This window comes from Saimiri boliviensis, chromosome 12 (assembly GCF_048565385.1).
Source record: "Saimiri boliviensis isolate mSaiBol1 chromosome 12, mSaiBol1.pri, whole genome shotgun sequence".
Classification (NCBI taxonomy): Eukaryota; Metazoa; Chordata; class Mammalia; order Primates; family Cebidae; genus Saimiri; species Saimiri boliviensis.
Window position 1 is genome coordinate 111,311,305 of NC_133460.1, and position 15,896 is coordinate 111,327,200.

At 42.4% G+C, this 15,896-nt stretch overlaps 1 protein-coding gene across 3 annotated transcripts in view; it reads left to right on the forward strand.

Annotated features, from left to right (window-relative positions):
* Positions 1–15,896, forward strand: part of DOCK1 (dedicator of cytokinesis 1) — a 535,347-nt gene that overhangs the window by 323,345 nt on the left and 196,106 nt on the right. For all 3 annotated transcript variants that reach the window (XM_039465108.2, XM_039465109.2, XM_074383077.1), the window contains exons 28-29: positions 7,419–7,520; positions 15,204–15,298. In XM_039465108.2, coding sequence (XP_039321042.1) covers positions 7,419–7,520; positions 15,204–15,298 — 197 coding nt within the window. The remainder of the gene's footprint in view (positions 1–7,418; positions 7,521–15,203; positions 15,299–15,896) is intronic.

Here is a 15,896-nt window from a genome sequence, read left to right on the forward strand (position 1 = left end):
TGGTCTTCTTTATTAATGCTGGATGAACTTTTTTCACAAGGCCCAGTGCTCTTGCTCAGACCCTCTGTCTCCAAGTGTGTGCACATGGCCTAGAGGTGTATGGGCTTTTCTGCATGACGAGCCTGGATGGACTGAGCTCTGATACTTTTGGAACCTCCACGCTCAGTATTAGTGCTTATGTTCTCTTTGCCTGGTCGTTTTCACTGAAGAGGATTCTTCTGGTCTTCTTTCTAGGTTTGGTGTGGGACTAAGATTGGTGGGAGTGAGTTTGAGCCTTTTTGCTGATATGCTAGGAGCTGAGCAGAAAAGAGAGAGGAGAGCTTACTGTTTGATCTGACATCAAACCAAACAGGTGTTTCTTCCAGGTGGTTCTTGTCATTGTCTTGTGCTTTTCAAGCACCTCCCTTGTCCAGAGAATAAACATGTGGTCCTCTGCCCAGGAGTGAGTTGGAGAGCCCCTCCCTGCACATGCTGGGTATAAGGCAGGCTGAACATAGGGCCACATTTCAAAGCCTTCAGCACTGCTGGTTTTCACCTCACATGTAGCCTCACTTTCTGAGTACCTGGCACCCCCAGTGGCTGGGCCTTCCTAGAGTTTTGCACCAGAGATTCACAGGCTTCCTGTTAAATGTCACCACCTTCCCGCCTCAAGCGCGGTTGGTAACCACTCATCACTCTCTTTCCTGCTTCCAGAATTCTCTTGTCTTTAGTTGCATCTCCTCTCACTCTCCTGGTCCTTGCGGGTCTGTGCATTTTTAAAATGCTCCTCACTGTCATCTGATATGTGGAATTGGGATGAAGGCATATTTCAAATACTTTTTCATTTGTTATGTAGAAGCCCCTGAAGTATATTTTGACAAACTTCAGCTCTATGCAGACTCTGCAGGAGTTTTGGGCTAATTTGTAACATTTTGAAGTTTTGTTTACATTTTCTGGATTCCCTGTTTTTCTCTTTCAAATTTCCTTGCAGAAAACACCACCTATGAACATTTTGCCATTGGCTTTCCCTCTAGAAAACAGAAAGCCATTGTGCTCTGTGGCCTTCCACCTTATCAGCTCTAAGAACTTACTCAGACTTGGATTTAATTCAAATCATCTTAAATGAAGGACTCGATTCTCAGTTACATTCCCTTTTCCTAGATTCTTTTTATAATGCTTTACAGTATTGATTCTTAGGCTTGAATGCACCCCACAATAAAAGTCACTCAGAAGTCATAACCATTATGTTTTTTTGTTCAGCAATATATTTTACAATGTCACTGCACAATTCATTTTCATTACTTTTTAATGGTAATTATAAATGGATTTATGTTCATTAATATATTTGAAATATAAGCATTTGAATGAGATATCCTCTTTAAAAAGTACCTGTCTTAGTGAAAACATGGTTAAACTTTTTAACAAGGCCCAAATCTTGAAATATAATCATGAAATATAATCCCGGATTCAATCATTAGAGTTCTCCTTTTATTGAAACCATGTGCCTACTCTCTACACTCGGCGATCCTGTGTCTTTGTTTGCAGCTCAGCAGCTTCTGAGGCTGGGAACTGCCCAAAGATCTTATAGAGAACTTAGAAGAACATTAAAATTTATTCCTGTGGTGTGTGTTCTAGAGAGCAGACCTGTGCTCTGTGCAAAGTGTGAGTTCCAGGGTCAATTGAGACAGCTTTTGTCTGGTTGATGAAATTATGAAGAGCACTTTTATACCCTGCTATCCAACTCACATGGCTAAGGCCATTTTTATTACACCTTCACAGCTTCTCAAGAATATGAATTAAAACCTTTTGGATTTTTTTCTTCCAATTCATACACTCATACTTATACCTTTTACTAGGCACAGTTGACAAAGGCACTGTTTATATGTTTTTTATTGTATTTTAGGTTCTGGGGTACATGTGCAGATCATGCAGGATTGTTGCATAGGTACATACATGGCAATGTGGTTTGCTGCCTCCATCCCCCCGTCACCTATATCTGGCATTTCTCCCCATGTTATCCCTCCCCAACCTCCCTACCTACCCGCCCGCTGCCCCTCCCCTGTTCCCCCCGACAGACCCCAGTGTGTGGTGCTCCTCTCTCTGTGTCCATGTGTTCTCATTGTTCAACACCCTCCTATGAGTGAGGACATGTGGTGTTTGATTTTTCTGTTCTTGTGTCAGTTTCCTGAGAATGATGGTTTCCAGATTCAGCCATGTCCCTACAAGGGATACGGATTCATTGTTTTTTATGGCTACATAGTATTTCATGGTGAATATGTGCCACATTTTCCTTGTCTAGTCTATCATTGATGGGCATTTGGGTTGGTTCCAGGTCTTTGCTGTTGTAAACAGTGGACAGAGGCACTGTTTTAAAGGTGTGTTTCATCCTGAGTTTCCATTCTCCAGTGTGTGTTTATTAGCCTCTTGTTTTTATATCCTGCAACAACATCATACATTTGACTTGCCTGTCACCGAATGCCCCCCTGCTCCACCACCTTTTCTACCCATGCTGTTTTCCTTCTACCGAGACTCACTTCTACCTGTGCCCAATTCTACCTGCCTTTCCTTCTACCCAGCCTCAGTTCTACCTGGTATCCATTCTCTCTGTGCTTGGTTCTGTCTTTCCTGCTACCCAGCGGGAGTTCTACCTGCGCCCCGTTCTACCTGTGCTCAATTCCACCTGCCTTTTCTTCTCCCCAGCCTCAGTTCTACCTGTGCCCAATTCTCCCTGTGCTCAATTCTACTTGCCTTTCCTTCTCCCCAGCCTAAGTCCTACCTATTGTGCATCCTGTCTGTGCTTGGTTCGGTCTTTCCTTCTACCTAGCGTGAGTTCTACCTGTGCTCAATTCTACCTGCCTTTCCGTCTCCCAGCCTCAGTTCTATCTGTTGTCCATTCTACCTGTACTCAGTTCTGTCTTTCCTTCTCCCGGTGGTCAGCTCTACCTGTTCTCCATTTTGCCTATCAACCTACCTATTGAAATGGGGCCCAAACAGATTTAAAACTGGGGCACTGAGATACTTGCAGGAGAGCTGGGGGTGTGCTGGGGCGAGTTTTGTCCAGGGCTCCCTCCGGGAGGAGGACCAGGCGGTAGCCAAGGCCACACCGACAGGGGGAGCCCTTCGAGAGAGAGTTTTGAAGACCAGGGACTAAGAAATGAAACTAGATCAGGGGCAGGCAGGGAGAATTCGTCCTTCCTGCCAGGTGAGATTCTTTTCTTTCTGGACCACCTTTAAAAATGCTAACATATTTTCACTTTATTAAAACAATCTGGGCATAGTCTCCTTCCCCTCATTACTATCTGGTATCTGTTTTTTCTAGTCATTTTTTGTTTGTTTTTATTTTATTATATATTCTTTATATTGCTCAAATGGATATATGTAATTCCTCCAGTTTTCATCTTCAGTTTTTTTCTCATGCTGTTAAAATGCTCCATATTTTCATAGCTAATGTTTAATGATTTAATGGTTGCACAATATTTCATCGTAACAAGTTACGATTGCTTGATTTCACACATAAAAATATAGGACACCCAGTTCCACTTGAACTTTAGGTAAACAACAGTATTTTTTTTAGTATATGTGTGTCTCATATAATATTTCATTGCAACATGAGGGACATATTTATTTTTCTTTGCTTATCTGAGATTCAAATGGAGCTAGGCATCTTATATTTTATCTTGCAATCCTACAAAATATCATATCATTTACACAGTTTCTTGTGGATGTTTAGAATTTTCAGCAATGCTATGGACATCTTTGGGTATGAAATTTTCTATTTTGAATTGATTCCTTTGGTGGATTATTAGAAGGAGAATTACTGAGGAGATGATATTTATTTTCAAGACTTTTCAAACGTGTCTCCAAATCACTTTTTAAAAAGGTTATAGCAATTTATGTTCCACATAAGAGTCCTCATCCCCTGCACCCTTGCTCACATTATCATTATTTAAATACTTCTGTACTATTTTGGCAAGCAAATAATGATGTATCATTTTCATCTTTGATTACTAATGAGGTTCACATTTTGTTGTTGTTGTTTATCAGGCATTTAGTGTCCTGGTTTTTACGTTTTCTGTGAGCATATCCTGACTTCTTTGGCCCTATTTTGCATTGCTTTGAAGTTAAAAGGAGTATGTCTTATTTTTGCGTACTGACTGATTCTGACTCAGCTGCTGGTGCTGGAGCCAAGTCCCTGTGGCCAGGCCCTGGGATGAGTTCTGCAAGGTGGCTTGCTCCAGCCTACCTGCTAGGCTACCCATTGTTTAAAAACCAAAAGCTTCATTTAGCAGTCATCTCCCAAATGCATTTGAAATAGATCAGTTAAAGCACAGAATAGTCATTTTCTTCTGAGCCCACAGAATTATAGTTTTATTTTCACAGAGCCTCCTTATTTTTGTTTCTTATAAATGACTGGTTTCAAAGAGCTTCTGTGAATACCCATTTCATCCACCCTCATAAGTCCACAGATACGCTGCAGGGTTCTGTTGTGTTCATGGAAACCATAAGGCTTCATGGTATCTACAGGACTTGCCCAGTGAAAATGCCGACAGGGCAAGGATGGGAGTTCGTTCCCAAAGGGCAGGGAGGACAGGGAGGGGCGTTTCACTGAATTGTAACATGCAGTTCATCTCTTTCCTAATGGAGCGCACACTTCAACTTAGAAAAGAACTGAAATAGCAAGACTTATGTTTGCTAAGAAAGGAAAGACTGAACAGTGTAAATGACTTCTGGAACATTTTCTTCGGTTTAGTAAAAAGAGAACACGTGATGCCCGGCAGCACTGCCTCTAACTTGTGGCGATAGCCCGTCCTTCTGGCCTTTCTGGGCCTCCTGTAATTAATCCCCATCGTGGTTTAACGAGGAGCCGTTTGTGACATTCTTGTCAGTGGAGACTTCCCAACAGGGCATTGACGTACTCCCCAGGACTTGCTTTATGGAAATTGCTGTGTTCTCTTCGGTTTTCCGTTTTCTGTGTCACCGCGGCTCTGGCATGCATTGCCTTGCATGAATTTTTCAGCATTATGTGGCAGTCCGCTCCCTCAGTTCAGTGTGTCCACGTCACCTGTTCCCGCATTTGGCCGGAGTCTGGCTGCACTGGCGTTTCTCATTAATGTGACTCTCTGCTTATGCCCTCAGCATTTTGAGACCCCCCTCAAGGGTGATGCTTTTCTTTCTACTTTCAGCCTGATAGCACATTGATACATTGCTTCTGGTGATAAACAGCTGACCTGGTGATTTCACTTATTCTAATGTGTAAGTCTCCATTGTGCAACTGGTTTGACTGCAGAAAATTGATTTCAGCACCTACTAGGTTCACCGAGGCTGATACAGGCCTCTTCTGGAGCAAAAAAAGCTCCTCGTCTCACGGGGAAGAGAAGAGTCTGGGTCACAGCGACTGCGTCAGGATCAACTGTGGGCAGAGTACTTCGAAGGCTCTTCTTCCTCACCCTCTTCCAACTTTCTCTGACAACTGCAAGAGTAGGGGAAAGTGAATCTCTGCCTCGTGTTGGTCATCAGTAGCGGCTTCAGATTCCTTAGAGAAAGAATTAATGTATTAATGTGCGTCTGGACAAGGGGTAAAGAAATAAGGTTAGCCAGTAAGTACCTGGCGTAGGGTGCAACCTGAACACCCAGCTTTGCCATTCACTCCTTCGGACGGTGAAACCTCTGAGTCTCAGTTTCACTGCCTGAAAAGTGGGACAGGAAGAGAATGTTTTGTATGATTGGAAGAGGCCGTATTCTGTTAAAGTGAGAGTGTTGAAAGAGCCATAGTTCTAACAGCCTTAGCACAGCCCTTGATCAGCGGGTAATATTATTACAATGATTATCCACAGGATGCGTCTCTGTCATAAGGCGTAGACAAGATACAAAGGCAGCCTCTCTTGGGCCGAATGGTATGCCAAATATTTATGTGTTTCAGAAGTTCACAAATAGACCATTTTGCCATTTTACTAATCGTTGCCTCGATGGGAAACAAACATTACTTAGCTGTTTCCCTGAACACCAACTTGGAATCTAAATCTCAGCAATTATCATCATTCACAAATAATTTTTATTTCTGGGCAAATGGAAGATATTATATCATAATTATTGTATTTGTTCAATGTGTGTCATATATCCTTGGAGGACTCATTTGGAAGCATATATGTATACTACAGATACAAAGTGGATTGGAGAAAATAGTGAACTTTAACATTTCACTGTAAAGCCTATATTCCAAATTAATACAAAAGATATTTAGGCATTCTGATATATTGCTGGTAAAAGGAGAGTTAGTAAAAGAATGCAGTTTGATAGCTCATGAAATGGGGGAAAAATAGGGACATGTCTCAAAGTATGTTTCATGCTATAATTTTACCAAACTTGTAGTGGTTTAATGGAAAGAAATATATATCCGATGTTCCTTAAAATGTCGTTAACGTAGGGAGAAATATTTAAAAGCAAGGAAGGCTTTACACTGTTGTTAGCCACAAACCCTACCAGTGAACAATTGCAGTTAATGACAACAGGACTACCTAGCCCACAAGCCACCGCCAAATCAGACACCCTCGAGGACACGCCAGCAGATGTGTGCACACCCACGTCCACACACATGCTGGCTGCCTCCATTTGCAGAAGCCAGAGGGACTTTTCAGCTTTGGCCTTTCACCTTCCCTGTCTTGATTTTCTGTGTTGCTTTCTTTCTTCCTCCTTTTCCTTTCCACCCAGCTCCGTCTGGTCTGAGAAACCCCCGTTTCTCCCACTTGACACTGATGAGCCTGCACTCCTCGTCTCCTTCTTCTCAGGGAGGAGAATTGGGCCATAACTCATTTTGGAGTTGTGGTGACTTTCCTCCGCATTGGGCTCGGGGGGATACAAGCTGATTTTGAGAGATTAGAGGCCTTCCTTTGCCATGGCCCAAGAGGAGAGGCTGCACACACATTTTGCCTCAAAATAAGGGCAGCACATTTTTCTAAGAGAGCACAAAACAGAAGTGCCTGTGATTTCCATCCAGTCTTTGATTTTCTTGTATGTAATGCAGAAATATTTACAGCTTGTTTTCACAGTCGGACAACCGTGTATCAGCAAACATTTGAGGTATTAATAGTTAGAGAGAAGAAGGTACAGCCCTGAGTTTCAGTGCACTGGTGTTTCTCCTTCATGGGACTTTTTGCTCATGTCCTCAGCATTTTCATACCCTCTCCAGGGTTTTCCTTTTCTTTCTACTTGCAACTTGATATTCTAAGGACCCCCTACCGCAAAAATTATTTCTGAGGTTGGAAGTGACCCATACCTTATGCTGAGCAGCCGTGAGCAAGGGGCAGCAGAACTCAGAGCTCCCTGCCCATGTCCCGTTGCTTCTCCCTGACAGTTTTAAGTCCCAGAATCTGGGATGATATCAGCCTTTCCCATGAGTGTTGTTCTGTCTCATCTAATTCTATCTTTTGATTCATTTACAGGGAAACTTCGTGGCTTGCATGACAGCTATTTTACGACAAATGGAAGATTACCATTATGCCCACTTAATCAAGACTTTCGGGAAAATGAGGACTGATGTAGTAGTAAGTGTCCCTTCCACCCTGTTCACATAACCATGTTTTAGGACCGGCACTTTAGACAAAAGCCTGATATCAATATATTCATTTAAAATAGGATTTTGCATGAGAACTTGTCTCTGATTGATTTCCAAAGCCTCCTGGGAAGGTCTGAGTGAAGCCTTGCCTTCTAACGAGACAAGGGTCCCCACTTGCTTCTAGGACAGAATGGAGAATGACTCAGGGGCCACGACTAAGGAAATCTCTTGTCTTTCTTGGTGACAGTCTCCTCTCCTTTGGGATAATTGAAAATTTGGAGATGTTATCCATGGATAGTCTCCCATTAACTCCTATTCATTTATTGGTTGACTTTTTAATAGCAGAAGCCAGAGTGACTTTTCAGCTTTAAGTTGTACTCTGTTATTAATTAGCTCTAATCGTGGAAGCTCATCAGCATTTCTCCAAATAATTCTCTAGTCATCCTCAGTAAAACTATGATACAACTTAATTAGAATAAGTATAATAGAGGGGAATTTATTGCTTATGAGCTACCTCCCTAGTGACCTGAAATTACATTGCCATATGGCAGATATCCTCTGCAAAGCTGCAACCAAACTTATTGGCAGACTTCATGATTGCGTGTTGACTTGAACTGTTAGATTCCATTTCTGAGGATCTATAAGTTTCTGTAGAACACAGTCCCCAACCCCTGGGCCACACAGCAGGAGCTGAGTAGTGGGCAAGCGAGCATCACTACCTGAGCTCCGCCTCCTGTCAGATCAGCTGCGGCACTGGATTCTAATGAGAGCACAAACCATATTGTGAACTGCGCATGAGAGGGATCTAGGTTGCCTGCTTCTTATGAGAATCTAATGCCTGATGACCTGAGATGGAACACTTTCATCCTGAAACCTGCCCCAACACCCCCTGGTCCATGGAAAAATTGTCTTCCATGCAACTGGTTCCTAGTGCCAACAAAGTTGGGGACCGCTGTAGTAGAGTGCCCATAGATACCTGCAGAATACAGCCATGCGCTTGTGTTTCCAGAACATGGGTTGTTGCACTTGACATGTGTCTTATTAAGAACTGAGAAGAAGAGAATGATCTTTATGATTGCTTTCAAAGGATTATTTCTAACACATAATTTTCTTATTGTTGCCACTATATATATAGTATTCGTAATTATGTGTTTCTAATAGACGATTTTCTTATTGTTGCCACTATATATATAATACATAATTTTCTTATATATCTATAGTGGCAACAATAAGAAAATTATGTATTAGAAATAATCTTTTAAAAAAGGATATTTTTATGTTTATACACACACACACACACACACACACACACACACACACACACACACAAAGAGTCGTGTGTTGCTTAATTCTACCAAATGCATCATCAGCTGATTTCATCATTGTGCGATCCTCATGGCGTGTACTTTTACTTAAACCTAGATGCTGGAGCCTGCTATGCACTGAGGCTAGATGGTCTAGCCTACTGCTCCTATGCTACACACCTGTACAGCATGTGACTGCACTGAATACTATAGGCAGTTAGAATACAATGGCTGTGATGTCACTAGGCGGTAAGAATTACATCCATGATCCATTATAATTTTTGGACCGTGGACATATATGCAGTCTGTCATTGACCAAAATGTTATTATACAGCATGTGACTGCACTTTAACGTTTCTAAGGAGAACAAGAATGGATCTACGCCTTAAAGTCCTAGCAGCTTCCCTTAAATAAAAGTAAGAGAACAATAATATGTATATGTTTGTATGTCTGTGTTGGGTTTTCTCCGAATATTAATGAGTACTTTACAGTAGGTATATACTCAAATATGTAACCTCTATCCTGTTTCTATGCCGTGATTCTTTGGAAATCATGGCATAGCAAAATCACATTTTACGTGTGTAACATTTTATCTCATAACTGAATCTAAACTACACCCTCCACCCCCCTTTGGTCAGTGTGAAAAACAGTTGTAGCTTAAAGCTAGAGGAACAGTTTCTTAAATAATGTTCCAGGCTGAATACTGAAGTCTTCAGAAATAGAAGAATTACCCATCTGGAAAAGTTAGGACTCCAGTTAGTACTTTGCCCTTTTTTAGGACAGTCACTTCATAAAAATCCACACATGCAAACTGTTTAAAATCATTTAATCTGAGCTATTAAGTGCTGTGATTGGTAAGGAATCTTTAAGGTAAGTGAAAAGTGATGATGCCGAATGGTATTTAAAAATTACTGTGGTGGGCTGGGCGCAATGGCTCATGCCTGTAATCACAGCACTTTCGGAGGCAGAGGCGATGGATCACCTGAGGTCAGGAGTTCGAGACCAGCCTGGCCAACATGGTCAAACTCGGTCTTTCCTAAAATACAAAAATTACCCAGGCATGGTGATGCATGCCTGTGATCCCAGCTACTCGGGAGTCTGAGGCAGGAGAATTGCTTGAACCCTGAAGGTGGAGGTGGCAGTGAGCTGAGATTGCACCACTGAACTCCAGCCTGAGCGACAGAGCGATACTCCAGACTCCATCTCAAATAAATAAAAAAATAAAATAAAGCAATTACTATGGCTTGCTGAATTCCAAGTGTGTGCCCCCTGTCTTTGCTCAGATCCCAGGATCAGATGTTGTGGTCCCAGTTTTCCAGGAGATGTTTTTCCACAGACACAACAGTTCAGAAAATCTATTATTTGCAGAGTTTGATTTCCAATAAAACATGATGTTGACTGGGCATGGTGGCTCACACCTAAAATCCCAGAACTTTGGGAGGCAAGGGCGGGTGGATCACATGAGGTCAGGAGTTTGAGACCAGCCTGGCCAACATGGCAAAATCCTGTATCTACTAAAAATGTAAAAATTCACTGGGTGTGGTGGTGGGCTCCTGTAATCCCAACTACTAGAGAGGCTGAGGCAGGAGAATTGCTTGAACACGGGAGGTGGAGGTTTCATTGAGCTGAGATTGTGCCACTGTACTCCAGCTTGGGTGACAGAGCAAGATTCCATCTCAAAAAAAAAAAAAACAAAAGAAAAGAAATGACGCTTGTGGTTTGGATACCACAAGTTTAGACTGGAGAGAGAACCATTGTTAATCTGTCAGAACTTTTGTAAAATGTGTTTCTATCTATTAACCATGCCTAGGAGTATATGACTATTTTTCTATTCTGACAACTATTAAATAAAAGATCATTTTCTGTGAAATCATTGGAAGTTATTTAGTATTTCAGTATGAAAGTAGCCAAAATCATTTTCTTGAGACCACTTCCGTCTAACAAATACTAATTGAGGTTCTCAAATTTAGCCCTTTTTGGTTGGGTGAGTCATTTTCATACAAAATCACACTATCAACACCACTGACAGTGAGCATATAAAGCACAAGTGGAAACCCTGATCCAGCAGAGAAGAACAATAGGCATGTTCAGCTCAGAACTCTCTCAGGATGGAGGCCATCCCAACCCTTCAGGATCTGAATCACAGAGAATCTGTAGAATCTTCCACATTGGAGATGCTGATCTGCCCAAATGGCTGCTGGCTGCCACATGTCCAATTCTCAGTAACAGAAGCAGAGAATGTGCCCCGAGTCTCTCAAGTCAGCTAGAAGGGAACGAGAAGGGCTGGGGGACTTCTAGAGGAGAGTGTTGTCTTGCCACTTGTCACAAATTCCCACTGTGTGTCTTTAAAAAACACACATGACCTTTTCCTACAAGCTCACATTTCTGTGACCAGAAGTGTGTGAGTCTCTCCCACCGCAATCCATTCCCCAACACCAGCTGGATGTCCTACAATTCAGTTCATTTCTGACACTAGCTACCTGGGGTTAGCTTCAGATCCTGCAAGGAAAAGAGCTTATCTGACCTTGCTCAGATGTCACCAATGTTTTACTTATTCTCTTTCCCCTGTAGATCACAAAAAATAATTTTACAAATCCAGAACAGCTGAACGAATAATAAAATGGAGCCAGACTCAGTGGTTCACACCTGTAATCCCAGCACTTTGGGAGGCCGAGGAGAAAGGGTCTGTTGAGCCCAGAAATTCAAGACCAGCCTGGGCCACATAGTAAGACCCCATTTCTACCAAAAATAAAAAAAGTTAGCCAGGTATGATGGCTCATACCTATAGTCTCAGATAGTTGGGAGGCTGAGGCAGGAAGATGGCTGGAGCCTAGGAGTTTGAGGCTGCAGTGAGCTAAGATTATGCCACTGCACTACAGCCTGGGTGATAGCATGAGACCCTATCTAAAAAAAAAAAAAAAAGTACAATGGAAACCATGATTACTACCACCTGAATTCATCAATTGCGAGCATGTTGGCATATTTGCTCCTGTCACATGTCTGCAGGTGCCTCTATCTATCCAGCCAACCTCTTTCAGTCAGTGAGAGACAGGGGGATGCTTCTGGCCTATGTTGTTCTGCAAACATACTCTGGGGAGTAAAGCCATCCTGCAGTGATCTTACTGCTCCATGAGAATGTAACAACCACCCCTCATGCCTTTTATATTCAGATTTCCTCCATTCTTCCCAAACCTTTATGTCCTTTTCACCCATTACATTTGGTGATTGTGTCTCTTTAATCTTTCTTTTTCTAAAATAAATCCATCATTATCACATTGTTTTCTTTTCATAGCATTGCTTTTAAATTTTTTTGAAGAGACCAATCCACTAGCTTTTATAGACTATCTCCCATTCTGGATTTTTTTAGTGCTGCCTTGTAATATACCTTTCCACTGCTTTCTCTATCCCCCTGTACGTTCGGCAAACCAGAGCTTGTTCTAAGGGTCAAGCTCAACTCTTTGGCAAGAGTGTTTCAGTGTTGGTATTGAAAGCTTTCTGTTGTGTTACCTTAGGAGGCTGGGCGTGTCATGCTGACCCACTACTGGCGTTGCTAAATTTGACCGCTGGTTTAAAAGCTGGTAACTTCCAGATCTCTCCGTATGAAAATATGTACTTCTTCCTGCCTTTGCAATTATCAAATAATCTTTGGATGAAACTTTGAATCCACAAAAATTTGGACATGTCCTGTTTCCTTATCAGTTTTTCATCAGATGGGTTGAAAACCTACGGTTGGTCTTTGTCCATGATGGTTACTTATTTGACTGAGCAGAATGGAAATTTCCTAAGTCTAAGAGTCAAGATGCTCTGTCTTTAGCCTAAGAGTATTGGGAAGCCATTGGGGAAATGGATTCATTGTGATGTTTGGAAAGTGCTGGTTCCTTGATCAGATTTATCATTTGAAAAGGTCACTCTGGATGAAGCGTGGGGACAACAGAGGACAAGGACAGACCTAGGTAGATGGGTTTGGAGTCCCCTGTGGCAGTCCAGGTGTGAGAGGATGGCTGTTTATTCAAGTGGGTGGAGACAGGGATGGAAAGGTGCAGATGGAGTTGTGACACGATTTTGCCTCTGAAATAGATGGATGGCCATTGTTAGAGCAACCTGCTTATTGTATAAGACATCCTGTGAATAGTCAAATGAAAACATGCTGTTGGGCACAGTGGCTCACATCTGTAGTCCGAACACTTTGGGAGGCCGAGGCAGGGGATTCCATGAGCCCAGGAGTTCAAGACCAGCCTAGGTAATATAGCAAGATGCCATCTCTACTAAAAAAAAAAAAAAAAAACTAGCCAGGCGTGGTGGTTCACACCTGTGGTCCCAGGCTACTCAGAATACTGAAGTGGGAGGGTCACTTGGGTCCAGGAGGTTGAAGCCGCAGTGAACTAAGATCGCACCACTGTGCTCCAGCCTGGGCGAGAAAGGGAAATAAATAAACAAGTAAATAGAAACTAAAACTAAATGATGCAACAGGAATAAATTAGCATTGAATGATGAAATGTTCACAAAATATCCCCTGTTGATTTGGAGACCCTAGTGGAACAGTCTGGAAAGCCTCATCCGCTGCTCGAGGCAAACACAGTTGTTAGGGGCCACTGCCATGGCTAGTGAATTATGCAGAAGACAAGGAAGCCTTGCAGAACCTCATCTCCCACTAGATGCAGCGTTTTATTTGATCAGCAAAGTACCAAAATTTAACAGCTGAGCCATACTAATGAAGTATGGGACTGTGTCTCAGAAAAGAAAGAGAATTGGGAAAATATGCTTCTCTTCCAGAATAATAAAAACGAGAGCCTGTATCTCAATTATTAGGCTTTGAGAAGTGATCATCAAGAAAGCCAGCAATTTCATGCAAATAAAGATGTGACTGAATTACAGTACCCAGCCTACGAAATATGCAGCCTTGTCATTAAAATGGGAAACTCTTGACAAAGTGGGGAGACTCAGTAGTGAAATATGAGTTGCAATAATTAAACCGGGAAAAGAAGCCATTTGCTGTGTCGGGGGGGAGTAGTGGGATGCGCCTGCTCCTGAAATCAGGTGTGGCAGTGCCCACATGCAGTTTGAAGAACATCTGGACAGACTTTTCCAACATAATTTTGTCCAGGTCACGAATATCTGCTAGACTGGAAGCATCTGCTCTAACAGAGTGATCAGGATCACTCGTTTTGTTTGTGGTGGGGGCACACCAAACTCCTCATACCACGGACTTCACCTGCCAGAGCCTGCCGTTGCCATTAAAGTTGGAGGGAAAGTATCTTAACACTGAACATCAGCTTGTTATTGTCATCACATTTAACTTGTGCCTCTTGCGGGAGCTGCTTATTTAGAACTTCGTACTGGGAATTGCTTTCTTGGCTGCTTAAATTCTGTTCACCACCTTGGCCTTCACAGCCATTGCACCTAATTATGATCCAGGAGATTAAATAAATGAGAAATATCCACTCATTTGGCAGTCCCTGACCATGGCCTCCTTTTCTAAGTCAGTTCTCTGTTGCCTTTTCCCTTCCCACCATGGGTGTTGAGTGAGCTTGGGGGTACCAGGGATGTGTGCTTTTAGGGATAACCACTTGTTTTGTTCAGATTAGCTCAGAGCATGTGTCAAACTCTTGAAAGCAGGAAATCTCCTAATTCTGATAGACACAGAGTGGAACCCCTAGGAACAGGCTACTCCTTCCTGATGTCAGACACATTTTTATTGGTATGGAAAAGCAGGGTAGAGCAGCTGGGTGTGTCCTGACCCCTCCTTCTTTTCAGTTGCCTGTGAAGTACAGAGCATCATCTGAGACATCAGAAGCATCACTCGGTAGCTTTTGGGGATGTAGCCGCCGTCTAGGAGGCTTTGGTAACACGGTCGCACACTCAGATGGTTCACTGCGTGCCGAATCTCTGCAAGTGAGGGAGCCTTTCGTTCTGAAATTCCGTAAGAGAAAGGAACAGACAGTAGTATCCCATATTCAACCTGATGTGTTCTGTTCGTCATGAAAAATGGATTTAGAGCAAACATTAAAAAAAGCTGTAACCTGCAAGCCTTGTTTGTAAAAATTATGTTTTCCTTGAAGCAGAAAGTGTTCAAATGCCTATTCCTAACCTTTGGGGATTTACTCTTTAACTATTAAAGAGACATGCCCAGGGATTATTTCAGAATATATTCTTGAAAAAGCCATCTCAGACAGGAGGTGCGCCGGTAAATAGAAAGATAGGACTAATCCACAGCTCCTGTGAAATAGATCTTCATTACTTTTCAGGATGTTCTCATTTGGCCTTTAAAAATGGGGTCTTTTAGAATTCAATTATTGATGGGGGGGGTGTCATTTTTACCTTTTTCTTGGTGGGCCATTTCAGTGTTTTGTTTTGTTTTTTTATTTCAGGATTTCCTAATGGAAACATTCATCATGTTTAAGAACCTCATTGGAAAGAATGTCTACCCTTTCGACTGGGTGATCATGAACATGGTGCAAAATAAGTAAGTGCAGGGCAAGCGGCCCTCACCTTTTCTGTGGCACCCAATTCATGTCTGCTGGGAACAGTGGTGTTGCCTGGAGACCAGGCTGGCTTCCATAACACGTTCTGCAAACATGTTCCTAATTCTGTGATGCTCACAGTTCTAGGGATAAATGGACTCAGAATTTGTGGGGACTTCCTTAGGACACTGGCTCTGAGAATTTGGGCTCCGTCCCCTGGAGAAAAGCAACCTGAACCTGAATCTCCCATAGCTGTCGTCATGGGCAGAGGGGTTCTGCTTGGCATCGCTTTGCCCTCTCATGTTAACCATGTTTTTATAGGCCATACCCACTGTTGGCTCCAGGCGAGGCTTTCAGAAGGTGTTTACGTTTCACATATTTCAGTGGTTTTTACTCTTGAGCGTTTTCTTCATACTTATTAAATAGTGAGCTTGTGCCTTATTTATCATCTCCAGTGAGAGCTGTTTGTTAATTTTCTAGCACATTGGGTTTTATCATTTCTGTAAGCACTAACGATGACTGTAGAATCCTCAATCACATGGGATTTTTAAAATGAACTTTCTCTTCATCTCTTGTCTTTTTTTCTCATCACAGTTTGTA